The sequence below is a fragment of the Kazachstania africana genome, chromosome 1 (assembly GCF_000304475.1).
Source record: "Kazachstania africana CBS 2517 chromosome 1, complete genome".
NCBI lineage: Eukaryota > Fungi > Ascomycota > Saccharomycetes > Saccharomycetales > Saccharomycetaceae > Kazachstania > Kazachstania africana.
In genome coordinates this window covers 1,296,774-1,324,133 of record NC_018940.1, presented here as the reverse complement: position 1 = coordinate 1,324,133, position 27,360 = coordinate 1,296,774, and the positions used below count along the sequence as shown (strand labels likewise).

General features: G+C 36.8%; 14 protein-coding genes and 1 non-coding gene across 15 annotated transcripts; 9 read left to right on the top strand and 6 right to left on the bottom strand.

The window, feature by feature from the left end:
- Positions 1 to 10: 10 nt before the first annotated feature.
- VPS8 (CORVET complex membrane-binding subunit VPS8) lies at positions 11 to 3,712 on the bottom strand (the record flags this gene model as incomplete). Its single annotated transcript, XM_003955174.1, has 1 exon — positions 11 to 3,712. One exon carries the CDS (start codon positions 3,710 to 3,712, stop codon positions 11 to 13), a length of 3,702 nt encoding a protein of 1,233 aa, XP_003955223.1.
- A 467-nt stretch (positions 3,713 to 4,179) lies between these two features.
- On the top strand, positions 4,180 to 5,379 carry SFH1 (Sfh1p; the record flags this gene model as incomplete). The annotated part of the gene is made up of 1 exon (XM_003955173.1): positions 4,180 to 5,379. The coding sequence occupies one exon, from the start codon at positions 4,180 to 4,182 to the stop codon at positions 5,377 to 5,379; it is 1,200 nt and encodes a 399-aa protein (XP_003955222.1).
- A 217-nt stretch (positions 5,380 to 5,596) lies between these two features.
- Positions 5,597 to 7,078, top strand: NUP60 (FG-nucleoporin NUP60; the record flags this gene model as incomplete). The annotated part of the gene is made up of 1 exon (XM_003955172.1): positions 5,597 to 7,078. One exon carries the CDS (start codon positions 5,597 to 5,599, stop codon positions 7,076 to 7,078), a length of 1,482 nt encoding a protein of 493 aa, XP_003955221.1.
- Positions 7,079 to 7,167: 89 nt separating this feature from the next.
- ERP1 (Erp1p) lies at positions 7,168 to 7,794 on the bottom strand (the record flags this gene model as incomplete). The annotated part of the gene is made up of 1 exon (XM_003955171.1): positions 7,168 to 7,794. The coding sequence occupies one exon, from the start codon at positions 7,792 to 7,794 to the stop codon at positions 7,168 to 7,170; it is 627 nt and encodes a 208-aa protein (XP_003955220.1).
- Positions 7,795 to 8,035: 241 nt separating this feature from the next.
- Positions 8,036 to 9,340, top strand: SWD1 (COMPASS subunit protein SWD1; the record flags this gene model as incomplete). Its single annotated transcript, XM_003955170.1, has 1 exon — positions 8,036 to 9,340. The coding sequence occupies one exon, from the start codon at positions 8,036 to 8,038 to the stop codon at positions 9,338 to 9,340; it is 1,305 nt and encodes a 434-aa protein (XP_003955219.1).
- A 253-nt stretch (positions 9,341 to 9,593) lies between these two features.
- On the top strand, positions 9,594 to 11,300 carry CDH1 (Cdh1p; the record flags this gene model as incomplete). The annotated part of the gene is made up of 1 exon (XM_003955169.1): positions 9,594 to 11,300. The coding sequence occupies one exon, from the start codon at positions 9,594 to 9,596 to the stop codon at positions 11,298 to 11,300; it is 1,707 nt and encodes a 568-aa protein (XP_003955218.1).
- A 119-nt stretch (positions 11,301 to 11,419) lies between these two features.
- Positions 11,420 to 13,276, bottom strand: RFA1 (replication factor A subunit protein RFA1; the record flags this gene model as incomplete). The annotated part of the gene is made up of 1 exon (XM_003955168.1): positions 11,420 to 13,276. One exon carries the CDS (start codon positions 13,274 to 13,276, stop codon positions 11,420 to 11,422), a length of 1,857 nt encoding a protein of 618 aa, XP_003955217.1.
- A 273-nt stretch (positions 13,277 to 13,549) lies between these two features.
- Positions 13,550 to 14,452, top strand: SEN34 (tRNA splicing endonuclease subunit SEN34; the record flags this gene model as incomplete). The annotated part of the gene is made up of 1 exon (XM_003955167.1): positions 13,550 to 14,452. The coding sequence occupies one exon, from the start codon at positions 13,550 to 13,552 to the stop codon at positions 14,450 to 14,452; it is 903 nt and encodes a 300-aa protein (XP_003955216.1).
- A 188-nt stretch (positions 14,453 to 14,640) lies between these two features.
- Positions 14,641 to 16,122, top strand: KAFR0A06450 (uncharacterized protein; the record flags this gene model as incomplete). Its single annotated transcript, XM_003955166.1, has 1 exon — positions 14,641 to 16,122. One exon carries the CDS (start codon positions 14,641 to 14,643, stop codon positions 16,120 to 16,122), a length of 1,482 nt encoding a protein of 493 aa, XP_003955215.1.
- A 1,018-nt stretch (positions 16,123 to 17,140) lies between these two features.
- On the bottom strand, positions 17,141 to 17,464 carry RPS25B (40S ribosomal protein eS25; the record flags this gene model as incomplete). Its single annotated transcript, XM_003955165.1, has 1 exon — positions 17,141 to 17,464. One exon carries the CDS (start codon positions 17,462 to 17,464, stop codon positions 17,141 to 17,143), a length of 324 nt encoding a protein of 107 aa, XP_003955214.1.
- Positions 17,465 to 18,582: 1,118 nt separating this feature from the next.
- Positions 18,583 to 18,654, top strand: KAFR0Atrna5E. The gene has a single exon. It is a non-coding gene; the product is annotated as a tRNA-Glu (tRNA).
- Positions 18,655 to 18,821: 167 nt separating this feature from the next.
- Positions 18,822 to 21,023, top strand: NUP2 (nucleoporin NUP2; the record flags this gene model as incomplete). The annotated part of the gene is made up of 1 exon (XM_003955164.1): positions 18,822 to 21,023. The coding sequence occupies one exon, from the start codon at positions 18,822 to 18,824 to the stop codon at positions 21,021 to 21,023; it is 2,202 nt and encodes a 733-aa protein (XP_003955213.1).
- Positions 21,024 to 21,102: 79 nt separating this feature from the next.
- Positions 21,103 to 23,985, bottom strand: SGD1 (Sgd1p; the record flags this gene model as incomplete). The annotated part of the gene is made up of 1 exon (XM_003955163.1): positions 21,103 to 23,985. The coding sequence occupies one exon, from the start codon at positions 23,983 to 23,985 to the stop codon at positions 21,103 to 21,105; it is 2,883 nt and encodes a 960-aa protein (XP_003955212.1).
- A 206-nt stretch (positions 23,986 to 24,191) lies between these two features.
- KAFR0A06410 (uncharacterized protein) lies at positions 24,192 to 24,792 on the top strand (the record flags this gene model as incomplete). Its single annotated transcript, XM_003955162.1, has 2 exons — positions 24,192 to 24,265; positions 24,327 to 24,792. 2 exons carry the CDS (start codon positions 24,192 to 24,194, stop codon positions 24,790 to 24,792), a joined length of 540 nt encoding a protein of 179 aa, XP_003955211.1.
- Positions 24,793 to 24,815: 23 nt separating this feature from the next.
- VRP1 (Vrp1p) lies at positions 24,816 to 27,056 on the bottom strand (the record flags this gene model as incomplete). Its single annotated transcript, XM_003955161.1, has 1 exon — positions 24,816 to 27,056. One exon carries the CDS (start codon positions 27,054 to 27,056, stop codon positions 24,816 to 24,818), a length of 2,241 nt encoding a protein of 746 aa, XP_003955210.1.
- Between the last annotated feature and the right edge of the window lie 304 nt (positions 27,057 to 27,360).

Here is a 27,360-nt window from a genome sequence, read left to right as displayed (position 1 = left end):
TATATACAAGTCATTGTTCATTACACAATAGGCATTCATAGTTGCCATTTTTCTGACCTAAATTTTCTAGACATTTTGTATGGAAGCCATGGTTACATTTAAAAATGACAAGCTTAGCATTTTCTATCACAACATCAGGAATTTCTTCCTTCCTTCTCTTATGTTCCCAAATCTTGAAAACTATTGGGCTTAAGCCAACGCCCCATAGCTTTTTCCCACAAACTTCGCACTCATCATTGTGGATAGACCAGCCTTCAACCAAGGAGCTCCGATATTCATTTACAATGTTTACGGATGAATTTTCTGTAATTTTTAAAATAAGTTCAGATATAATTTCCTCTAAATTATAAGTGGTAGAGACATCAATGAAAAGCCCTTTTATATCAGCAACCTTCATTTTAATAATATCGGTGTGTTCCAAAACACCAGATAAAACTTTATACATATTATTATCTCCGTCGGTGCCAGCTTCATAGTCACCAAACAGGGCAAGCTTGACAAAGACATACTGTAACATTTTGTCACATATTGGTTGTATTTTGCCCTGTTGGTACTGCATAAATAGTGAAGTAATTAATTTCATCCAACAATTAAATCTTGCGTCATCAACAGCCAGATAAATTGCACTTATTGCGGAGTCAATGAAAGTAGATAATTTAATTTCTTCTTCTATGCCTGCCAAAAACCAGTCATTTATACACATGACTAAATTATCAACAACCAACTCATAATTTTTCAGTTTCGAGTAAATTACAGAAAGACCTTCGTAGTTGCTAGTATTCTGAAGATTACTGGTCAGCTTCTCGATTGAAACACCTTCCAATTGCAGTGAAGTAAGCCATGGTATTAGATCACTTTGGGGTTTAAATTTACAACATAAGGAAATATATGCATCTTTCAATGCTGTACTGCTATTGGTATAACTTTTGAAGAGCTCCTCCATATACTCTTGCATTACACTTTCGTCCTCTAACTTCAAAATATTTTCATGTAATTGAGGATCGATCTTCTGAATATACTTAACCGTCGAAGTAGGATTAAGAATATGCATAATTTTTGTGAAATTGAAACTTATTATGTCAGCAACTTCTAGTTGTGCATCTAAATCTAAATGCATGATATTTTTGATAATTATTTCAAACGTCGAACCCAATGTTATATTTTCGTAAGTTTCAAAGACTACACTGTAGTCTAGTGTCATCCTTAATAATTCAACGAAATTCTTGTTTCGATGGTGAAATTGATACATGGCACCATAAAAGTTTCTCTCTTTTAGTTCAGTGATGAACTTATTCTCATCTTTGGGCTCGTAAATGGGTAATAAAGCTTCAAGTCCATTCTCCAACTGACTGGACTCGACAGATACATTTGGCCTTAATAATTCAGAGACTATACATTCAAGCTGGGTGTTCATGACACGGATAAATTGAGGATACTTGGGAATATTAGTTGCTAGGAATATTGATATTAGAGTTTTATCTATTTGAGGATCTGATAAAAGAAGTTTATCGAGAAATATGTCAACAACGTATTGCCTTGTTACCTTCAGGGAAAATTCAGTATCAATTTCCAAAGAGTTATGTTCACCGTAATAATCATCATTTTCCTCTTCTTCTTCACTAAAAAAGGAATCCTCCAAAATGGCAGTTAATACATCCAGAAATTTTGGTGCATTAAAGTGCAATAATAAGTTAAAGTATGGGAACGATGGCTGTTCTCCTTGCGTTGCTGAGAACCTATTGGAAGTGCTGTATGGCCAGTTGATGCACACACCATTGAATATAATGTAACAAAGCTGACTTTTAACCTTGGCTTGTTTTGAAAATGGTAAAAGCGATTCATTTGAAGGATAGTAATTCCCTAATAGTAAGTATTTGATGTAGTCAAAAACAAAATCCGGCTCCTCTTCACTGTGGAATATTTCTGTATTGGAAGTGTTTCCATCTCTAATCCACTTTAGCAGATCAACTAATGGCGTTACGAAGTCGTCAAACTTGATATTCCACACGTAGCATAATAACATTTGATTTTGCAAATTCAGGTTTCTCATGAGTTTGCACAAGTAGTCTACATCCCAACAATTTGGATCCAAATGTAAAATCAACGAATTTAACTTTGTAGGATCGTATTTTTCATTATTATCTATAACATGGGAGATCACTGATTTAAATATTGATGGTGGTATAATCTTCAATGTTTCATTTGAAACTAATTCAACTACTGTTTCAAGGTATACTGACTTTCTTGAGCCATTAGACGTTAAAATTGATTCCCATTGTTGATCTAAAAAAAGCAGCAAGCTTTCCTTATCATTTGGGAACCAACTTGATTGAATATGAATTGTAAGTGCTAGTAGATTTGCCATGTCATCTTCGTTATTGGTGTCCTCTTTAAGTAGATATTTTAATGCAGCAAGGGATAAGTTGTGAAATGGGTCCAAAAGTTGTAATTTCCTCTTATCTATTTCTGGATTTAAATTCAAAAGTGTTGCTAGATGATGAATTGTTTCTCGTGAGTCTGAATTGGACGTCACAAAAGTATTCAATAAGTTTAATGCATTGATATAGTCACCTCGCTGAACATGATTTAGTATTAATGATGACCAAGATTGGAAACTACCTAATGTAAAGGAAAAACTGCTTGAAATGAAAATTTTATTGGAGAAAAGTTTGAAGACAATATTATTTGATGACAGGGATACTGACCTAGATAGATCTAAACTTAATATAATTTCAAAATTTTGGAAGGGATTCATGATCAAAAATCTATTTGAGATTGTGAAAAATGAAAGCAAGGAATCTGAAATCCAATTCATTGATATTATAGGTTCGAGGAGTTGATAGGTTATTTTTTTACTTACCAACTGTAACCATCGGTTATTAACTAGTTGAAATTTTATCACATTGACTTGGTTATTTATAGAGAAAGAAATAGTTTGAATTCGTTCCCGTGGTTTTCTATACCATGAGATATCATTGTAAGGAATTAAACGAGATGTTGAATTGTAGGTAATTTTTTCTTGAAACACAATATTACCGGCCATATTCTTTGCCAATTGCATTATGGCGAAATTAGTATTTGTTAAAACTGCAGTTAGACCATTATCAACATCTTTATTCTTAATGAAAAGTTGTGATTTACAATTAAGTAATATTTCATTTGAAGGTATAGATAGAATCTTTTTGGAAGTATAATCGAGATACCACAGTCTCGACCTATAACCATTATGGAATGTGATATTACCGTCCAGGTCACTTACTAGAAGTCCTGTATGTCTGTTTCCGACAAATTCGAGTCCATTAACTTGAATATCTCTATGTTCAGTAATATGAAGGATGGCATTGATGGGTTCAATAGCGGTACCAGTAGTTGTGCGGTTCCCATTTGTGGTTGTTGTCATTGAAAGGTCCCAGAGAAACACATCGCCAGACTGGTAAGAAGCAGCCAAATGGGTACCATCAGCGGAAAGGGAAACCAATTGAACTTTAGATCTTAGATTGTGATCATCTTCATTTAATGCCTGAGGCATCAATATATATTGTAAAAACTCCTTATAATTGAAAATCAGAATCAATCCCTTCGTTGTACCAACGACAATGTATGAGTTGGTAGGATAAATGCAGGACACGCCACCATAGGCTGCCAGTGCGGTAAACATATGATTTAGATTCGACCATTTGAGCAATTTATCGTAGTTTAAAAGACTTGACATAATTAATCATATCGAGAAATGCTTATTTCAAACTGTTTGGTATAAGTAATCTACAGCTTTTCTTGCGACGAGATAAAGAAAGTAGAACTTGAAATTAAATTGGCCGCAACAATAAATAGTAACTATAAATAACCACACGCAACAATATACGCCAGTCGTCACAAATCCGCCTATAACGATGCTTTTTAGCTAACCTCTTGCTATACTTTCCGCCAGTTTTCCCTATAATGAGTACAACTCAAACTGATAATATGTATATATGGATAAATATTTCGAGATCACGTGACGTTTGAATTTTCAATCTCGCTGAGCGAAAACAAAAAAAAAAATAAAATGAAATTTGAATTCTTCTGTCAACAAAAAGAGAGAGAAGTAGCAGTTCTGGTTTGATATTAGGAGAGCTTACGAGAGAGTGTGTGTATTTAAGAGGGATAGAGGCTAAGATTTTGAATATATTACAACATAGAATGTCGCCAATTCAACAGACGAATCAGCAGTTACTTTTGCCGCAAGCTTATTTGACGAATTTCCATAACAGAATAAGAAATGAAGATGACGATATACCTCTTGTTATAATGGCGCAACCTGCCAGAGGTCATAAGAGAGCTAAAGTGGTGAATTATGCCGAATTTGATAACGATCTCCTGGATGATTTGATGCGGAACAATGATGGCGAAGACAATGAAAGTAATTCGGAGAATGATAGTGAGGATGATAGCATGGGCGTGGATGATAATGAAAGGTCTGAAACGAATGAAAATGACACTAATAATAATAATGAAAAGGACAAGTTCAAATTAAAGGATAGAAATTTATTACCAGACATTTACGAACAGGATGATCAATTGAATATCTTGAAATATCCAAAGATCAGAGAAACGTTTCTGCAGAGTAAGATTGCCATGCCATACAGATTAAATATCGAACCCTCCGCAGAAAACCAACAACCAATCGTGATACCAATACACCTAAATCTGGAATTCAGTGGGAACATTATCGATGATTACATTACTTGGGATATCAATGACAATACTATAACACCAGATGAATTTGCCACGATATATTGTAGAGATCTCAACATACCAATCTCAAACAGTGATGATTCCTTCCATCATCAAATTATTAACACCATAAATGAATCTATTACAAGCTATGAGAAATTTGCCGCGGTAAAATTACCAGATTTACATATAATCATCAATTTGACCTGTAATTTAAATGATAAATTCTATGAGGACAATTTTCAATGGAACTTGAGTGACGATTCATTCACACCCGAAATATTTGCAGAAATAATTGTATGCGATTTAGGATTAACAAGGGATTTCTTACCAATATTGAATTATTCTCTATACGATTCTTTGATAAAGATCAAAAAGGATTGGATTGAAGGTAATCTAGTCGGTAGTAGCTTGGACGTCAATTTCTTGAATAATGACGCAGCATTTGGCTATTTATCCGGAATAAGACTAGACATAGACGAGCTGGGTATCAGCTGGTGTCCTAAAGTAGAAAGTTTGACGCAACAAGAGATTCAAAAGCGTGAAATTGAAAAGGAGAGAAACTTAAGGAGATTGAAGAGAGAATCCGATAGGTTACATAGACGTGGGTTCGGCAGCGGCAGGAAACGTTTCATTGACGATTTAGAGACTACAATGAGAATATGATATAATAGATTACCACCATCCGTTCAAATCTAGAGAATTTGTAAGTATGTGTATATAACTCTTAAAACTGTGATTTTGTCACTTCACCGGTCTGTCTATTATATCGAAAATTTTTCTCATATAGATGCTTGCGATATTAAATTAAAAAAAAAATAGAAATTGAATTGCAATGTGCAAAAGAGCATTCTCACTTTGTATAGAGGAAGACAGCACTGGCATGTCCATTAAAGAATCAGGCTCATTCCGTAATCCAAAATCTGTGGCTCCGTATAGGAAGCCAGTTTCGAGAGTGACGAACAGAAAGACTTCGTTTATGGGAAGAATTAAAAATCTTTTTACTGATAAATTGAATAATATTACAAACACCAATGAGAATGAGAATAGCGTTCAGGGAGGTCCAAAGAGATCTATATCTGAGAGGAGGAGCAGGACTTCGAATGTGATTGTACCTGGTGGTTTTTTTGACGCTAGTGAGACAACAACGACATCTATAAAAAAAGAAGAACAAAATCATGATATATCCACCTTTGTCAATGATAATGTTGATGATACAATAAACTCAAACAAGAGACTTTCCAGATTCTTTGCTGAAAAGGGTGATGCGCCATTATCAGAAATTGAAATTGAAGGAATATTGTCAATAATAAATAAATCCAAACAGCATATTGCTAACGACGAAGACGATGATAATACAAACTTAATGGATACGACTAGGAATGAGCAAAATGGGCATCATTTCGAGACTCCAAAAGTTTTAAAGAGTTCAAGAATACTTTCTAGTTCATCCAATTTCAATTTACCTACATTTACACCAAAATTTGAAAATTCCAAGAGAAATGTATCCATGCACTCAATGACTAGTTCCACTTCCACGACAAGGCGTGTATTTAATTACTCGAATATGCCAACTCCATACAGAACCGTTGTCTATAAATACAGTGTTGCTAATACACCAAGGGAAACAAAAATACTACCAGCATCGAATGAAAATAGCGTGAGGAAACCAGCCAGTGTCAACGATAGCAAGCAAAAACTAAGTAATACTGCTTCAGCTTTGATTTCCTTATTAGACAGTGAAGAGAAAGCTAATGATGGCTCGGGGCTAAATGTCAATGTATCCAATTTAGCCAATCCCTATTCATCACATATTTCAAAACTTCATAAATTTAAGAGGCCAACAGTTGAAAAGAAAGAGGACATTAAACCAATTGAAGCGCCAGTGGTGCCTGTTGTGGAGAAAAAAGAGGTTCCAGCCACTTCAAATGGTACTTCTTCTTCAAATTTCAATATGTACAAACCTGTAAGATCATCATCATTACGCTCAAGTGTAAATGCAGTAAGTGATGAAGACGAAGAGGATAAGAAACTGCAAGAACCATTGGAGGTCCCACAAGAACCATTAAAAGTTCCGCAAGCTTCGGCTTTCACATTTAAATTTGACAAGAAGCCTGAACGTGTAGAAATCAAAGAAGATAAGAAACCATCACCTGTGCAGCCAACATGGCAGACTCCGGATGTCTCTACAAAAGAAGGCAAGAGTAATAGCTCGTTTGTACCATTAAACATTAAATTTGCACCAAAATTAACTGAAGAGAAAAAGTTTTCATTTGAATTTGAACAACCAGTTAATTCAAATATTGACAGTTCACAAATTGATGAAACTGCGGTTGAAAACTTTAGATCGACTTTCATATTTTAGACATCGAATTGTATATAATTTATAATAAAAGATAAACATTTCTTTTAGCTAAGAAAAGCACTATGTAAAAGGAGTACATTAAAGATGATCTATAAGACTTTTTGTTTGACAAAAAATGTTGATAAATGCTTAATTTGCCAGAAACAAGTAGCGCCTAAGACCACGATTTGGAGAACAGTCCACCACATGGCTCTTGAGTTACAGCTTTCAGAAAGATCTCTAAACATGGCTTCTCTATCTCTCATTAATCTTTGTTCATTTTTAATCTGTAAAGTTTTAGCAGTTAGAAGAAAAACTTTGTTCTGTAAACTTTTTATAGTGGCAGTCTTCTTAGAATCTAAATCAAGATCATCACCAATTTCCATATCAATTTCAAATTTGATATTCTTCTCTTTATTTATCCATGAACTAGAGGAAGTTTGGAAACAAATTTTATGTTCACCTGAATCAAGGGCATTGTATGCGAATTCACCATTCAATGAGCCCATCTTTTGATGCATAACACGATGGTTGTTGTCAAAGACTTCTTCGATGTCAATTGTGATACTGACATCGTTCTGTTGTGCTGATAATTTGTATTGGCCTTGTAATAAATTACCCTTTGTCAATTCCTTATGAAAACACTTACGTTCGTTGGAAGAAGTGTAAAAATAGAAACCTTGGACTTGGACTATCAAGGTCACCAATAATGCCACCAAATTCACTAATTTAATCATTGGAATTCAAGTTCAATCTCGATATCTATCTCCTAAAACCTGTCAATGCATGTAGAATTTAACGATTTGGAAACAAAATTTTCAATATTTATTAGAAAAAGCAGCTAACGTGTCCCGTCATTTTCATCATAAGAAACGAATATCAAATTTTATAAAAATCGCATCGAAAGAAATTTTGCTGCAAAAATTTGGCAGTTAAATCGAGGCTTGTTGAGGGCATTGGCAAGCGTATAATTAGGCCATGAATCTGCTATTACAGGATCCGTTTAGTGTGTTGAAGGAGTACCCGGAAAAACTGACGAATACGATTGTGAATCCGTTGAAATCGACATGTTTGAGGTTCAGTCCCTTTGGGGACTATCTGGCTGTAGGGTGCTACAATGGGACCATTATAGTGTATGATATGGATACTATGAGGCCGATCAAGCTGTTTTTCAGCAACCAGGCTATTTACGGTTTGGATTGGAGTTATAATGGCAAGTATTTGTTGTCATGTTCCAGAGATTGGCATGTCAAAGTGTGGGATCTGGATCTAGATGATGAGCCATGCGGGTCTGTGTGTTTTGATGGACCCGTGTGGGGGTGTAATTGGATTGATAGTGACCGTTTGAGTTGTGTCGCCACTGTGTACGAGGAGAAAAATGCATATTTAGTTGATTTTGAATTGGATTCTGAAAGTAACAAGTTAGAAGGGAAAATTAGACCCCTGCGAGGTGACACCGAGGTGGAAATTGCAAACGAACAGGGGTATGTGCTGACAAGTACGTTACATCCGAATTCAAATAGTGGTACTATAATAATAACAGGGACGTCAAAGGGATTTATCAATTTCTATAGACTGGAACATCCGAATCGAACGATTAAATTGATCTACTCCATGAAAATTTCGAATTCAAATATCAAGCATATAATAGTTTCATCTAACGGAGACAGAATGGCCATAAATTCGTCTGATAGAACTATTCGACAGTACAATTTGTTTCTCACAGACGAAGTCACGATGGAATTGGAACATAAGTATCAAGACGTCATTAACAAATTGCAATGGAATTGCATTTTCTTCAGTGGGAATTCAGGCGATTACCTCGTGGCATCGACGCATGGTTCGTCGACACATGAATTGTACCTTTGGGAAACAAATACGGGGACTTTAGTCAGGGTCCTTGAAGGTACGGAAGAAGAGCTCATGGATATCGACTGGAACTTCCACACGATGACCATTGCGAGCAATGGATTCGAAACAGGTAACATCTACTGCTGGTCTATAGTGATACCACCGAAATGGAGTGCACTAGCCCCAGATTTTGAAGAAGTCGACGAAAATGTCGATTATGTGGAAAAGGAGAACGAATTCGACGACGACGATGAACTGCAGATCAACGAAATCAAGACTCTTCTCAACAACGAGGTCAATATCCAAATCGATCTCATTACAAGAGACAAGTTCGACGTCAGAAGTAACGACATCTCGCAACAGCAATTTGTCATACCGACGGACTACAGTCGCATAGTACTGATGAAACAACGGCGTCACGAGCACTTCTAACCACCGCCAGCCAGTGTCTCATTTCAAGCAGCAAATCTCTTCATATGTATATACCACCTCGTTTGAGGCGATCTTGTATTATATAGTGTGTTAATTTTCATTTAGCGAATATCAAATTAATAAACACAAGACGAAATCGAGAAAATCGAATGCAAATGTTGATCATTTAGATTGTGGGAAAAAGAGTAGATAGGACACTTTCAGACCATTACATATTCACACTTGACAATATTCATTAGCATTAGATAGGATCATGCTTGATAATCCTTTCATGAGCAATACTCCCAGTGCATCTCCTTTGAAGGGGCATAACACTAAGCGGATAAATGAGAAGTATTCTACGAATACATCACTATTTTCTTCTTCTTCTGCTTCCTCTGGGTCAGCCAACTCAATCCTTTTAGCATCTCCAACAAGGCGTCCAAGAACTACAAATACTGATTATACAGACAGATTTCTCCCTTCACGAACAAGTATTAATTTGAATTCTATCAACTCAATTGCAAATTCTACAAATTCCTCATTCACAAACTCAAACGTGAACTCAGAAGATCAAGTTGAATTACAAAGAGAAAGACAGGCTAATGAAACCTTCGATACTGTGTTGAAAAATGAAATATTTGGAGAGTTATTATCGAAGGATCTTAATGATAAAGAGTCGAATATAGATAAAATAAAACATACAAAGACAACGATACTATCCACTCCATTATCTCCCCCTCAGAAAGAGGCAAATGATTCCGATCTCTTATCTTCTCCAGTTACCCCAAAGAGATTATTCACAATTGGCACTAACAGTAGCAATACGGACGAGTTATATAGACCATCAAGCAATTCTATGAGGGGTGTAAGCTTACTTACGTACAGATCTTCTCCAAAGAAAACGAGGCCGTCCACTACCACACTTTTAAATTCCCAATTTTTCGATTCTATCTCATCCATGCGTCCAGAGTCTAAGCAATTACTACTATCACCAAAGAAAACGTACAGAAAGATTGCTAAAATTCCATATAGAGTATTAGATGCACCATCTTTGGCTGATGACTTCTATTATGATCTAATAGATTGGTCCTCAACGGATTTATTAGCTGTGGCTCTGGGGAAATCGATTTTTCTAACAAACAATTCTAATGGAGAGGTAATACACCTTTGTGATACTGAAAATGAGTATACCAGTTTAAATTGGGTGGGGTCAGGGTCTCATCTGGCCGTGGGTCAAAGTAACGGTATCGTAGAAATATTTGATGTCAATAAGAAGAAGTGTATAAGGACAATGTTGGGACATTCAGATAGAGTTGCATGTTTATCATGGAATAGTTATATTTTAACTTCGGGTAGTAGGGATCATAATATTTTACACAGAGATGTACGTTCACCAGATCCATTTTTTGAAAAAATTGAAAGTCATTCACAAGAAGTTTGCGGTTTGAAATGGAATGTTGATGAAAATAAACTAGTATCTGGTGGTAATGACAATATTGTCAACGTATATGATCGTACTTCAACAAAACCTTTCATGACCATGACAGAACATAAAGCTGCTGTAAAAGCTTTGGATTGGTCATCTCATAAAAGAGGAATTCTCGCCACAGGAGGTGGTACAGCAGACAGACACTTGAAAATATGGAATGTCAATAATATGACGAAATTAAATGATGTCGATACAGGTTCACAGGTTTGTAATCTTGTCTGGTCTAAGAATACCGACGAAATTGTAACCTCACATGGGTTTTCAAAATATAATTTAACTTTATGGAATTATCCAAATTTAGACCCCATTGCAATCTTAAAGGGTCACAGTTTCAGAGTTCTTCATCTAACGTTATCTGCAGATGGAACTACGATAGTTTCTGGTGCTGGAGATGAAACGTTAAGGTATTGGAAACTATTTGAGAAACAAAAACATAGAAGTTTAAGTGATACGTCTTCAATGTTTAATGCATTCAACAAAATTAGATAAAGATCGTGTAATATATATCCAGCTACTCCAACTAGTAGTTTATCAATAACAAATTCTATATCTTTTTTCACTTTTTTAGATTTTTCAACTTTTTTCAGATTAACACTACATAAAAATATTTATACTACTAAAGATTTTGATAAATAATCCGCCAAATAATCAGCTTCTGCTTTTTGGTTTATCTTGTGTAAGAACGCCACAGTATACCTAATTCTGGTCTGATCATTGTAATTATCTTCCCTAGCTCTAATTCTGAAATCATATTGGTTCATTTGAATAGCTTGAGTGACTTTAGTGAATTGATTAGGATCAGTCTCCTTTAATTCCATCAACTTGTTTGCACTTGTGCCTAATAATTGTTCAGCTTGATCATCAAATAACGTTAACCATAACTGATTAGTCTCATCCATGATAGAAATTGTCAACACATATCTCCATCTTGGTGAAGGATTATTTATATCACATTTCTCACATCTCCATGTACCATCAGATTGTTCCAGCACTTTTTTATTACAACCTTCATTAGAGCACGCTGGATACGCAAAATTATCAACTTTCAAGAAACTAACTGCTGCTTTCACGCTGAAAAAATCGCCTCTTTCACTTCTTCCTAAGTTGTCTTCTTGTGCTCTGGCTATTGTTATACGTTGGGAGATAAACTTTGTCGCATTTTCACCACCATTAACAGAGCTTGAACCGTCCGCCTCTTGCTTTAGGGAGGTGAAGTTACTGTTTTGGCCAACAGAATCATACCAGCCCTTTAAGGAATATGCTTCATTTATATCAGGACTTGGTACAAGGGTACTAGTAAATCCCATGGACAATGTTTTACCTCCAAAATCTGAAACACGAACGCCTTTAATTGCTACCACTGATCCTTCAGGTAAATTAAAATCAATTGCTTGTTGATTCCATAACCCCACAGGAATGGAATAATTGGAATCATCAACAAGAGTTATATCACGGCGATCGAATTTTTTGCCCGCTCTTGATGTTAATTCGAAATGTGGTCCTACGGTTTGAATGATCCCAATAACATCAATAGTGGAATTGTTTTCCTGATTTTGTATACTATTTAATTTGATAAAATTAAAATGGGTTTTAGGAACATTACTTTCATCAAAACATTCCTCTATTTGGGTGTCTCTATCTAAACTTAATTCGTATGGATGAGAAAGATTGGAAAATTGTGGCTTTGCTGGCTGCAATCTAGCTTTTGAAATGTAGTAAACTTTACCCTCTTGTAAAATTTCTGAATACTTTACTGCCCATTCGTTGAAAGCTGTAGCACGAATTTCACCTGAAGTATCAAGGAAATTAGCATTGAAAAGTTTACCTGAACCCTTTTGGTTATTCCACTCTTTAATTTCTCCTTTATAAGAGACTCTGGCTTTAATTGTCCATATATTCTGATATGGTGATAATTGTTCGATGGCAAAGATAGGTTTGCTCTTTTGAGAGGTACCACTTGAAGGCTGGAATACAGATTGTTGATTTTGTTGTTGTGGAACTGGTGGTTGAACTGGATTATTGTAATTGGCAGCAGCAGCAGAAGGAGGTTCACCTGACTCACTATCATTGATGACAAGTTCTGGATGTTCGCTGAAATATGAGTCAATAAATTTTGTAGAATCATTAATCATATCCATACCCGTTTGCACCACTTCAAAATCATGGATAATAATGACAAATTTCTTCTTTTCTCTCACGACTACAGGTTCGGTACTCGTGGAACGAATAATATCACCTCTTTTCAAATCCATTGAGGAAAACTTTGAGGCAGCTTCATCTCTTAGTAAGGCTTTCATATGGTAAGTACCGTCAGACATCATAACCAGGTTTTTCTTGTTCGAATTATGAGCATCTGATTTTCTCGTATTGGAAACTTGATAAACACCATTGTGTGGATTATTGTATCTAGCACGATCAGTGAATAGTTTGACAAAATCACCGGAAGTTAACTGAAAATTGTTCATTATGAGTAAATATGTACCTTATAGTTTACTGTACTCACTGAGGTGATGTATGATGGTATGAAATGTTGATGTATCACTAAATCGATCGAACTGGTTGGTATTTAATCTCATTCTTCCTCGTTACGCGTCTTTCCTCAATTTCTGACAAGTTTCGCGTAGTTGTTTCAGGGTAACGCTTCCGGTCTTGAAGTTTCGATATTGAAGAAAAATTGCGATGAGCTCTTCTTTTAGTTGGCAGTCGATGGTTCATATAGCTACGAGGAGTGTGTATCAATGGATGGTTTAAAGCAGAAGCCTGTTGAGATAAAGGTGTTTGTGTCAGAAGATGCCAATGAAGTTATCTTGTCGCCTCTAATATTCGACATTGCGTCGATAGAAGCGATCAGGAAAATTGGTATCACTGGTACTCTGTCAGGTACTTTGCCTCTGGCGACGCAACAGAATTTGTTTCTATCGGTTCCTTTAAAATTAATGGTAGAAGAAGCTATATGGTTGTATATAAATGGGTGTGCTAAGTTCAGTGTAATGAATGGACCGATCTCATCAAGGTTTAGTGAATTGTTAGATTCGCAAAGTGAACAGTTGGAGCAAGAATCGAAACTACGTTTGCAGAAATCTTTTGAGTTACAAAAGAAATATAAGCAAGAGCAACATATTTTAAAAATGAAAAAACTGGGGATAGAGTCGAGAATTGACAAAGGTGCATCGGAATCAAATGCATTGATAGAATCATCCTTGTTCGTACGAACATCAGATACCTCTGACCTTATGAACCATTTTAGTAACCAGCAAATAAGCGGTAAAATCATAAATTACCTTGTTGCTAATTACAGTTCCTGGGACAACTATCTCCTTTTTCAATCACTAAGGGAACAGAATTATATCATGTCCCCAGGTGCAAGGTTTGGGGGCAAATATATAGCATATCCCGGTGATCCTCTCAACTACCATTCACACATGACCGTCCGCAATGCTCTAGATTACTATAACGAACCAATTGATATGTTAGAATTGGCATGCGGTGCAAGATTAGGAACGACAGTGAAAAAACTTTGGGTCATAGGTGGTGTAAAGCATGGGAACCGAGAGAAAAGCGACAGGACTGTACAAAATCTCCTCCTGAATAAGGAGGATGACGTCTCATTCTTTTCTGTTGAGTGGGCAGGATTTGGATAGACTTTAATTTTCTTTCTTTTCACGGTATGATGATAAGTGACAGGACTATAAAATTTATTAAGCATAGTCACAAAAAGTGTGACAGAGTTTTATAGTTAACAGAAATTGGGGTTATGAGGTCTAACAACGGGAATAGGCCACTCACTAATATAGGATGTATATATTAGGCATTCTCGTTTCTGTAAATAATGATCAATCACGCATTCAAAGAGCAACTAGCCACGCTTAATAACTTCACCACTGTGAGTGGACTAAAGAATGATTCTATGGATTTACATATTTTTAAATGTGATAGCTTATGGTGTCATACAAAAACCAACAATTTAAAGGTAAGCGACGCTCATTCCGAACAGTTGACACTAGATTTACTACTGTTAAATCAAGACTATAAAAAATCAGAAGATTTTGGAAATGAACTAAATCAGACAATGTCAATGACCTTGGATTCAGACCCTATATACTCCATAAATCGTGATTGCCTGAGTTTATATCTTTCCATTTTCACTACTGACCTTTCATGGAATACAGTCTCATCATCCTGGTTTCCAGGGACATCTCAATTCTCAAAGTTTTATCCAGGTCATAGTGGGAATAAAGCCAAAAAAAGATCTTCGTGTGATTATCAAGAGTTTTTGCAAAATGGCAAAAGTAGCTATAAATTTGATAAAAATGAAATAATTAATTTAGCAACAGATTATCAGACTTGCAAGATTTTGCAGTCATATTTAGATAAATTGAACCGTCACGAGATTGATGTGATTTATAAGATTATCGAGAAGGATATAATAGGATTAATTTTGAATTCATATGGTAACTACTTTATTCAAAAGCTAATCATTTCTGTTAGTCTTGAAAATAGAGTAAATTTATTGAAAACTATTGCGGGACAATTCAACTCTATTGCTACGGATATTCATGGAACAAGGGTCATTCAATCTTTGGTTGATTGTGTAGAAACCATCCAAGAACAAGAGCAAATAATCAAATTAATTGATAATGATTTAATCCAATTTTGTCATGATCCTAACAGTAATCATATTATTCAAAAAATACTGGCGAAATTCGATCCAGAAGCGTTGATAGGAATTTATCAAATTATGTTACAAAATTGTATCTCAATATCGAAAGATAAGTTTGGATGCTGTATTATTCAACGTTGTATTGATTATGGCACGAGTAATCAGGTCGCGACTTTAATTGGGCATATAGTTAAAAATGCAGAAAGTTTAAGTTTTGACGCTTATGGTAATTATGTCATACAATATATTATTAAAATGGAACAAAACATTTACTCATGTAAGTACACTTTTGATATTTTGAATAATTTGAAGGGGAAATTGACGACCATTTCGAACCATAAATTTAGTTCTAATATCATTGAGTTATTGCTAAAGAATCCAAATGTGGCAGATGTGATTATAAAGGAATTTCTTTCATATGGAGCAAAAGGTAACACTTTTAATTCAATAAATGTACTATTAAATGATAAGTATGGGAATTACGTTCTACAGACTGCATTAGCTTCATCCAGACAGAATAACATTCTATTATATAATCAATTGGTAAATAAAATATTACCATTATTAACTGATGAAGTTAAGGACACTCCGCATGGTAAGAAAATATCAAAAAAGATCAAGATGAACAACAATCTCAGACTTCGAAAATAGTATGTAAATTAATAATAGTTAGTTCGATCAAAAAAATAACTAAAATATACTGTTTAATATTTTGTTCTTCAAAAAGGATAAAATTTAGCTAAAATTAAAACCTACGAAGCATCTACTGTTCGTGACGTAAGGCAATTGTAAAAGTAATATTGTTGTCAATACCGACAATTCAGTTTTACAAGAGTTTATATTAACAAGAATTACTTACTTTCTTTGAAATTTCAGATATTGATTTTGGTAATATGGGTTATCTTCCTGTATGCTCAGAAGCAGAACTGAAAAAAAAGTTTTATCATCATTCAATTCAAAGAATTATTAAAATTACAAAGCCAAGAAAACCATTGATTGCTTGAAACAGAATTTTTAAAAAAAATTCAGATGGTGATGCATGATGTTAATCCTGGCACATATTCTGAAGAATCATCGCCGGATAATATAAGACAAATTGTGGAATGCCATTCATCAATAAAAAAGATCCTTGTTTTGCTATCAATGATCCATTATGAACTCATAATGATATTTGTGAAATATAACGAAGATCATAAACGAAGAATTCCTAAATAACAATGGTTCCTGCATATACTTCCTCAGAACGGTCAAAGACCATAAGTTGTCATAATCATATAAACTTCGTTAGTCTATTTCATAGAAATGACAATATGTATTGAAACAGCTTACTAGCAGTTTCAATCCAAGGTACATTTCTGGTTACTTTAACATATTAATAAAATGTAAGAAAAGTACTGTATATTTTTGAAAAGTACAAATCTTGCGTCTCTTTATATATTCGTAAAGCGAAAAAAAAAATTAAAACAGGTTCTAACGAACATGCATCATCACTAACGATGGGACGGATGAACAAAGCTTAGGGTTTAAGAATGGCGACCATCGCCTAGAATCCATCACTGCATTTGAGAGCCAAGCTACAAGAGTATGGTGAAGGGCAAGTATTTAGAATAGTTTTTTAATATTTGAAAAATTTAATGACTATACGTGATTATAAAATATAGAACTATATTTATTCAGCAGCAGCTCTGGTGTAGATGGCTTGGGTAGCGTGGTTAGAAACTGGCTTGATGATACCCTTGCTTTCTAAGTCTCTTAAAGCGACTCTAGCTAAAGAACCACCGATCTTTAATCTATCGACTAAGACAGAGACAGAAACGTATCTGTAAGTTGGGACTTCCTTTAAGATTCTGTCGTATTTTTCTTGGTCTAAGATGACAGCGTGTTGAGCCTTGTCCTTGTGGGACTTCTTGGACCACTTCTTCTTGGATTTCTTACCACCGGCCATAGCGGCAGCAGCTTTAGCAGCTTTAGATACTTGTTGCTTTGGAGGCATGGTTTATGTTCTATTAAATTAATTAAAAGTTAGTAAAATTTGATAATTTCTCATGAATTGTAGCACGGTCATTCCTTGAAATGGGATTATTCTAGTTCCAAAATTACGCTGCTTATTGGACTTGTGACTTAATTGAATCTGGTGAAACAAGATTCCTTAATAATAATGAAATTCATAAACACCACGCTTTTTGGAAGGGGAATCGTGTGATATCTCTGGTCTAGCTACACCATTATTCAAAAATGACCTATTTAGCACTTTGCACATACTCTAAAACGGACTTGGCTTGCTTATTATACAGAATACAAAAATACAATCTTGAATGAGAAGACCAGCTCTTGTATATATTTTTTACCATTACGCTAGGCCCGGCGAGATTGACAAAATGCGTTCACCGTTTGCGTATCCGTGCGAGTGTTGGGGGCCTGGCAGCCTGCAATTCATTGTGTCTATCCTTCCATCGGCCTAATTGTCATATGCATTTCCTGCCAAATGCGCTCTGTGGGAGTGCCGGAGATAGAAAGAGACATGGATTTCTGAAAACATTTTAGTCCTTTCCCTTTCTATTTTCAAATTTTGATAAACAGAGGCGGGAAAAAACAGAATATACTATGAGGTGTATGGGTAGCGGTATGGGTGTAACAAACAGTCAAACGAGGAAAGCTTTCAGAGTTGTTTGTTTTAGTATCGAGAAACACACTGGGCCAGAAAACAAGCCAAGAAACTCTGAGGTGACCATGTAATGTAACAGTACGCGTTACCTTATACAATACGGCAAATGTGGCGGCAATAGGCCGTGAGCTTGCTTGTTCCAATGAGTTGACAGTGGAAAAGAAGAATTACCTCTCTGCAGTCTTATAACGTTATAGATAATAATTCATACTGCATTAACTTTTGCACGTTTCCTAGTTCTTGCGAAATTTAATACTGCTTTGTGATCTAATACTAAACATGAACCATTTTTAATTAAACTTCAACATATATGGTAGCCTAGCAGGGCTTTAAATTGCAAGTCTGTTGTGATATGGTTACCTCTAATTATGTCCCGGTGTGCGCCATTTTTATTAATTTTGTTAAACTAAGGGCACTTTGAACTAAATAATTTTTATGAAATATAATCCGATATAGTGTAACGGCTATCACATCACGCTTTCACCGTGGAGACCGGGGTTCGACTCCCCGTATCGGAGAAAATTTTTGACATTTTCAAAACTACTATTATCCGAGTTTTTCAATTAATTTTTATTTTTTTTTTTTTTTTTTTTTTTTTTTACCGTTTTATTGAAAATTTATAGATTTATGAATAAACCATACTTACTGTAGTCAACGAGCAGTGTAAAGAATTGACACGTACGCTATGGCTAAGCGAATTGCCGACTCTCAAATGACTAGAGAGAATAGAGAAAATAGCGAGGATGATGAACCCACAGTTACCGTCGCATCAACTGATATTATGAGCAAAAGAAAGATTGCGATGCCAAAACGTAAGATGGCGTTTAAATCCATTAACTCAGAGTCCGTTGCAAAATCTGAGTCCTCTTTTGGTAAGGCATTCACTTTTAATAAGAAGCCTAGCCCAGAAAAAGATGACAAAGGCGCTAAATTAAAGGCTTTAAATCTTCAATTTAAAGAAAAGATAACAGATTTTATAAATAGAGACCCTTGCGTCAATCTCTCTTCTGTTTTCTCAAAGTATGAGACCTACCTCAAGACAATCAACGGCTCAGATTCACCAGCTGTTATTGCTGCACCAGTAACAGCTCCATCAGGTGCCGCCTCATCACCGCCAATTGAAATAAAGAAATCTATAACACCAACTTTAGCTCCTGTAAATAAGGACGCAGAAGAAGAATCTTCATCATCTTCTTCTGAAGAGGAAGAAGTCAAGGTTGAAGGTCCAGTTTTTACCTTACAGGCAAAGCCAACTACATCTGATTCTCCCTTCACTTTTGATAAGAAAAAGCTTGAGCAGAAAAATGCTGATAGCGACAGCGATAACGAAATAGAAATTAAAGGTCCAAGCTTTACATTCACAGGAAAAGCCAAGAGTGATGTTTTTGAGTTAAACAGTTCAGGCGCTACCGAAGCAAACAAAACCTTCTTCAATTTTAATAAAGCCGCAAAAGAAAACGATGCAGAAGAAAAAAAGAAGCCATCATTTACTTTTAATGTGCCAGTTACAACTGCCAAGGATAATACTAATGAAATAAAAAAGCCCTCTCTTACTTTTGGTTCGCAAGTAAACACTGCTGAAAAAGAAGAAACAAACGACGTTGCTGCAATTTCATCTTCAGCTGTAACCGCTAATGATACTGAATCCAGTAAAGAGGAATCAAAGCAACCAGCAACTTTCTCTTTTGCTAAGCCATCAAATTCCGAAACGCAACCATCTACTGCCTTTACATTTAATGTATCTGCTAATACTACCAATGAAGAGTCTAACCCATTTACTGTAAAGGCGTTGGGGTCTGCTGAGTCAAATTCCACTGGGAATCCCTTTACAAACAGTACGTCCACTCATCCAGAGGTTAAGAAGCCATCTTTTACATTTGGTTCAATGACACAAGCGAACCCTACTGAATCAAAAGAAAAAGCATCGTTCACATTTGGAAAGCCAACAACTGAAATAGCTGAGGGAGAAGCAAAGAATTCAGAACCAACTGTCGAAACAAAGAAAGTTCAAGAAAAACCTAGTTTCTCATTCAGTGTAGCTTCAAAAGACAAAAATGCTGCCGAAGATTCTAAAACAGATGGAAAACCTCAGTTTTCATTTTCCTTCAAGAAACCAAATGATGAATCTAACATTTCTTCTTCACCCTTTGGAAAAAAACCAGCCGAAAATACAGAAAATGCCACGATAACTGACGCCCCAAAACCATCATTTACATTTGGAGCACCTTCCCTAAGCGATAATGAAAAGAAAGAAGGTAAACCAGCTTTCTCTTTCGGCAATGTCCCTGCCGCTCCTTCTTTTACATTTGGTCAAGCAAGTAACACTTCAAGTACTAGTGCTACTTCCGAACCCAAATCTACTCCTACTGCAGGATTCAAGTTTTCTTTACCCTTTGGAGAAAGCACTCAAGCGACAGGAACCGCTCAACCACCAACTTCAAGTACTGCAAATACAGAGGCTGAAACAGCTGCTGCAGAAGAAACTAAGGAAGCTGATGCTAACGATCCAAGGGGAATAAATATGCAGAATGGTGAAGAAAACGAAATCGTTATTTTTTCTCAAAGAGCTAAACTAATGGTCTTCAATCCTGAAAGTAAAAACTACGATTCTCGCGGTGTTGGTGAAATGAAACTACTGCAACAAAAAGATGATAAATCTAAACTCAGGTTACTCTGCAGGTCTGATGGTATGGGTAATATTCTAATGAATACAAGTATAGTAAAGTCATTCAATTATGAACCATTGACTGCGGATAATGATAACTTAGTCAGAACTCCAACTGTTGATACTGATGGGAAGTTGATCACTTTCATTGTAAAGTTTAAGCAAAAAGCTGATGGGCGTTCATTCATAAAATCCATTGAAGATTCCAAAAAAGATATGTAATTGTGTATATAAAGTAACGTTAGAATAATCTCCTATTGTACTAGACGGATTTCAATTCATTGCATGTGATTTGTATAAATCAATAATTCGTATCGTTCAACTCGTCATCTATTAAAGAAGTAAATTCTGAAATAGCCCAAGCTATGCGTCTACTGTCTCTCTTAAAAGCCTTTTCGTTTTCCTTGCCTGGAAGATAATTCTTGTATTGAAGTTTATTTTTAATGAACCACCTGAAACCCTTGAGTAAAATAGATCTGTTCTCCAATTGAATACCAGTGGTTATCATCTTTTGCATTAAGTCTCTATTATAGGAGTATACCCTTTTTCCGTCAGGGCTCTTGGAACCTGCTTTTTCTGATTTTTTACCCATTGTGATCAAGAGCTGATATAAAAGCACTTCAATGAACAGAATTCCATCGGGCGAAAGGCCTGCCATAAGAGGAACATGCTTGAAACTGTTCAACTGTAAGATATTCTCTGATACGAGAAATCCAAAAAACTTAGCTTCATTTGCAATATTTCGTAACCTCTTGTCTTCGTTAGCTTCAAAATCATCATCTTCCTCTAAATCTGAGTCTGCATTGTCTTCAAACTTCTTCACGACATCCCAAAACAAAAATTGAAATGATTTGGACAATTGAGAATGGTGCTCAGATGCTTTACTTGCTACTAAACCATAATAAGGATTGTATCCATTCTCACCACCATCTGCCAACAGACAGTGAAGTAAAATTCTAGGAATCTCCAATAGCTGCTTATTTTTCAGGTTGAGTTTTTCCAACTTTGTAAATGCGTCCATATAATCTTGTGCAGACATAATGCTAACAAAAATAGCACGACGAACATCTGTATTCATACGTTGTTCAGTAGCAAGCTGTGTCCAATCAGGAATATCATCGAATAAATCATCATCTATATTAATATAGGATTCTGCCACCCTTTTCTCCTTAGTTCTTGTTTGTGAATTCTCTTCAAATGCCGTTTCCATATTACCCTTCCAGGAAGATCCGACTAACCACCACTTACCTTTGGTATCTACATTTCTGATATCGTCAAGCGAAACTTGCAAAGGTTCTGTTAGTGCACTTGATTTGAAAATACCCATTAGTACCTTCTTTAATGGATGGTAGTCAGTCGCCAGTAGCGATGGCTTCAACCTATTATTTTTTAAGTCGGTCATAGTGTTTAACAGGAATTGTAGCCTAGAACTTGGAGCTTTTATAGACTTAACGTTCGCTAAAAGATCAGATAAAATTTCTTTTAATGCAGATGGATCGTCACCACGGATTAGTTGTCCTGAGACAGATACTATTCTCAACAATAATTCAACAGTTAGCTCGTTAGCACTCGCTACAAATTCACGAATCAAATCATATAGTAATTTACAGGAAATAAAACCGAAATTATAGGTGTAGCCTAAAAATGTTATAATATTACTGCATCTTTTTGAAATGACAGTAACAGCTCCTTCTTCAATATTTAATAAATCTTCCATTTCTTTTGAAAAATAATCCAAAAAATTTTCAACCACTTCCTGAATAAATGAAGCACCCATTTGTATTCCCTTCAATTTATATAATGCAAAGGCAACACCGGCATAATTCATGAGAAATCCATCCAAAAGCTTTGTATTTTGTCCGACAATCTCTAAAGTTTGCCTTGTGAATGACTCCGTGACATAGTGACGTGGATATAAATCATACAATTCACTGATGGAATTGATAATGACCAAAATGTTGGAATCAGACAATTTGTTTAACATAGATTTAACTTTTTTTGTTATTTCAAGGACTATAGCAGATTCCCCGTTATCTGTCTCAAGATGTTTTTCCTTAGCGATGGAGGAATATACGAGCCAGATTCTTCTGTAGTACTGGGTGCAACGTATGGATTTTCCTTTTTTCTTTATCTTCTTTTCTTCTTCAACACTGTATTGATCACTGTCACTTAAATCACTGTCTGAATCGGCAGTACCATCCGAACTTTCAAGCAGAGAGTCAGCTTCATCAATTTCATCTGAATTATCAGAAGAGAGTTCATCATCATCTTCTTTTGTAGAGCTCTTCTTTCTATCCAAAGCAAACTCACCATATTCTCCGTCACTGGCACCATAGTTTTCAAAAAAGTCTAGTCCCTCTAATAAACCACCAATTGCATCGTATTCATCTCGTGCCCTCAATTTCTTCTTACTCCCTTTCAAATTTAACTTTTTGGCGTAGTATTGCATATCCATCTCATCTCTCTCGATAGAAGCACGCTCTGAAGGCGTCGAAGGGTATGCAATTGCGCTATCCTCACTCTCTCTCTTCTTACTTTTTTTAGTTATTTTGGCCATCTTTTTTGCTTTTAATGCTGCCATTGTTTCTTCAACTGTCATTTCTATACCGTCACTCTCCTCTTGATCTTCTTCGTCCTCTTTTCCTTCTGCAGCAAAAGTTACCTTCTTCTTGGGAACACTTTTTTTATTTCTCTTATTCACGTCTTCTGCTAATTCATTCGCTTCCTCACTATCAGAAGCAAAAACATCTTGCATCTCTTCAGGTTCATCATCTCCTTCCAACTCTCTTAGTTGTTCCCATTCTTCTTCATCTAAATCGTCATCATCAAATTCACCAAAGTCGCCTGATGATAACTCGTCGTCAGATGAGAAAGGTAATCCAAACTCCTCTGTTTTTGCTTCAGCTTGTTTATGGATCTTCTTTGATTTATTTATCTCGTTCTTTGGAACGCCCGAAGTTTTGTCTTCTGAAGCAGCAGCAGGAGATGGATTTGGCTCGCTGGGCTTCCTTTGTCTCTGTTTTTTATCTATCCTTTTCTGTTTTCTCTTGTCTTTCCTACTTAGCTGATTCTTGGTGTTTCTTTTTCTGGTGCTGCTGAATCTCTCATCATTGGAATAATCTCTGTTTTTTAATTCGTCTAACAAAACACCAGGAATGTTAATTCCATGATTCTGAGAGGACATTGTAGCTGATGATTCTTGGCTTCCATCCTATTTATAAAAGAGTTCTCTTTTGAGAACCATCAGTGATTTTTTAAAGCTCATCGCAAGGCATATTCCAAAAATTTTCAGAACACCCATACCTGTTGATACCAGATTTATAGGAAGAACAGGAATTCTAGTAATTAAAAGGATATAACTTGAGCCAAGCACGAGTTAGGACAATAACCATGGTTGATCCAAGCAAAATACCGAAAACGGGTTTAACAGGAAGGACAATTATATATGACGAAGACGGGAAGCCGTATGTACAGAGCTCTTACAAACACATTCACACATACTTTCTTACTAACGAACTCCGCCAGTTGTCGATCATGTAATACTCTTCTAGATTTCCAGCTTGCAACGGGTAAAATACCCAAAAATGCATCTAAAGTATCTACAGAGACCTTTACGGAAGTTATTTTTGACTTGATTCCGGGGTCTAGAACGTATAGGAAGGTGCCGCCACCGACCAAAGAGGTGATAGGACGTTCTTCATGGACGCTTTTACATGCGATAGGTGCTAAATATCCAGAGGCGCCAACTCAAATACAACAGGACGAAATGTCAAGATTCATGGCTTTATTTATGAGAGTTTATCCCATGGACGATTCAAGTACTTTCAATGAAATTCAGAAAGCATTTAAGGAAACTAGACCAAATGTGTCAAGCTACAAAGGTTTTAATAGCTGGCTGTGTAATTTCCACAACAAAGTAAATGAAAGATTAAAAAAAGAGAAGTTTGACACAACGTTCTGGGAGGACAGATGGGCAAATGGTTGGGAATAATAAGAAATGTACATATTTTATAGTTAATTATATAGACTGAAATCTAACGGAACAGTACTACCCCCTCCGCTTGGGTACAATTTTTTTATTTTTTGGAATTTTCTTGGTGCTGGCATTTGAGCAACGTTTGTTTTCCAATTGAATCTTGAATCATCAATTTTGAGTTGGGCTTTTTTACCATCGGTCGTTACGCTTCTTGAAGTATTCACATCTAATGTATATGAGTCTGGGCTTATTTTATTACGCACAGGTTCTGATGATGCAAATAGACGTTGTTTACTAAATGAGGATGAGGATTGAGGAACTGAATGGGATGCGCTCGACGTAGGTAATTCAGGTACAGGTGCAGGAGGGGGAGGAGGTGGTGGTGGCGGATGAGGAGAATGCGTCGTTATAGTATTTTCTGCTGGCACAGCAGGCGCCGGTTTAGATGGGGCATTATAAACTGGGAGTGACGGAGCTAAAGGAGCTGGCGCAGAAGGGACCATTGGTGGGGGCACAGAAGGTTGGTGATGACCTATGGTAGATTCAATTTCACTCAAAAATGAAGTTTTAGTATTGGGCTGCGGGGCTATCGCGGCAGGAGCAGAAGGGATAGCCGGCGGTGCTGGTGCCATTGGAGCGGGTGGTGCCATTGAAGGCAAGGGAGGTGCTGTCGAGGTAGGGACAGAAGATGTTGATGAAGCTGCAGGTATTACCGGTTTATTCTTGGTTTTCATTTTTGATTCAATTTCATTTAAAAATGAATTACCGCTCTTGCTTGGCAAAGATGCGGATGGAACTGTCAATGGACCAGAAGCATCGGGAACAGAAGCTGGATCTACCGCTGTTTGGTAACCTGTATTGCCTCCAACGACAAATCTGTCATCTCTTTTCTTTTGAATTTCAGCTAAGAATGGAAGAGGACCAGCACTGACAGGTACAGATAGTTCTGATTGTGCATTACCCGATAAAGAAGAGGAAGCTGGAGGAGGTGGAGGAGGTGGTGGTGGGGTAGCTGTTGATGCACTAGATGAGAGCTCTGGAGCGGGTGGAGGGGGTGGGGCAGTAGTAGATGGAGGAGTAGTGGATGGCAGTGGTGGGGCAAATGGAGCAGTAGTAGATGGTAGCAGTGGGGCAGATGGAGGAGTAGTGGATGGCAGCGGTGGGGCAGATGGAGCAGTGGTAGATGGAAGTGGTGGAGCAGACGGAGCAGTGGTAGATGGTAGCGGTGGAGCAGATGGGGGCACTGCGAATGGAAGAGGTGGAGCTGCCAACTTAGGTGGAACTCCTATGGATGGAGCAGAGGGTGCCGATGGAGCAGGAACATGCGGTGGCATCGGAGCAGAAATTGCTGGCATAGATGGCGTTGATGGAGCCGGAGCTGCAGGGACGGAAGGTGCCGGGGCCGACGGCATAGCTGGAGTATAGCCAGTAGAAGGAGAAGAGGTTTTACCTGCTGTTGAGGTTGATGGGATTGAATCAACTACATGCCTTTCAGATCTTCTTGCGTTAATGTCTGCCAAAAATGGTAATCCATTTGGTAGGGGAGTACTAGATACTTCAGTAGTTGTTGTAGAAGTAGAGACAGATATTGGCCGTTGTGGAGGAGCAGATGGGATTGAAGGAGGAGGTGGAGGTGGTGGTGGTGCAGCAGGAACTGTATTTGATGGAGCTCTTGTGGGCCTTTTGCTTGGGTGTGCCGGTATTGATGGGAATGTACTCGAAGACTGATTATTTTGATTTGAAGAAGTTCGTGAGGACTTTTGGCCTGGATGGGAGGGTATGCTTGGTGTATGAGCTGCAGGTATAGGAGGAGCACTTGTTGGAATTGGTGGTGCACCGGAAGGTATTGGAGGAGCAGGCGTGGAGTTCGCTTGAGGCACGGATACAGAGGCCTTCTTCTGGTGACTTCTATTGCTAGGTCTACCCGTTGGAATATTAGGAGTTGGAGCAGATTTGTCTACATGTTTTAGTTTTGGGAGCCCGCCAGCTAAGATATCACCTAACTGTGGTGCACCTGCCGGCATCGTTGGGATTGCAGGAGCGGAAGAAGGAGGCCCCGTAGGGACGGGAGTCGATGAGATATTAGCTGTAATAGCTGGCGCACTTCTATCGTTAGTTTGTGCCTTCTTTAATCGTGTCCCTTTTCTTATATCGCCCAGTAAAGCATCACGACCTTGCATGACAGAACTAGCTGGTGTCACAGCATTATTAGAGGACTGTCCAAGCCCTGCAGGAGGAGGAGGAGGAGGTGGAGGAGGTGGTGGTGGAGGACCAGCCATTACTTAACTATATTAGTTTGATGGAAGAATTGTGTATATACCGATCTGGAATACCTATCTACCGCTCTGGGATTACCTCTTTTTTTTCAATACATACTTTTTTTTTTTGTCTTCTTTCATTATAACTGATATTGAGAAGCCCCTTTACTGTGGACGTATAAAACGATTGTCAAAGGTAAGTACCCATCTATGAAATAATACAATGTGAGTACCCACATAATGATAGAGATTTTTTTCAAGTGGTGGTGACAGAAGATTTAACATAGTGGCATGAATGAATAAAATGACAAAGATGGAATATGAA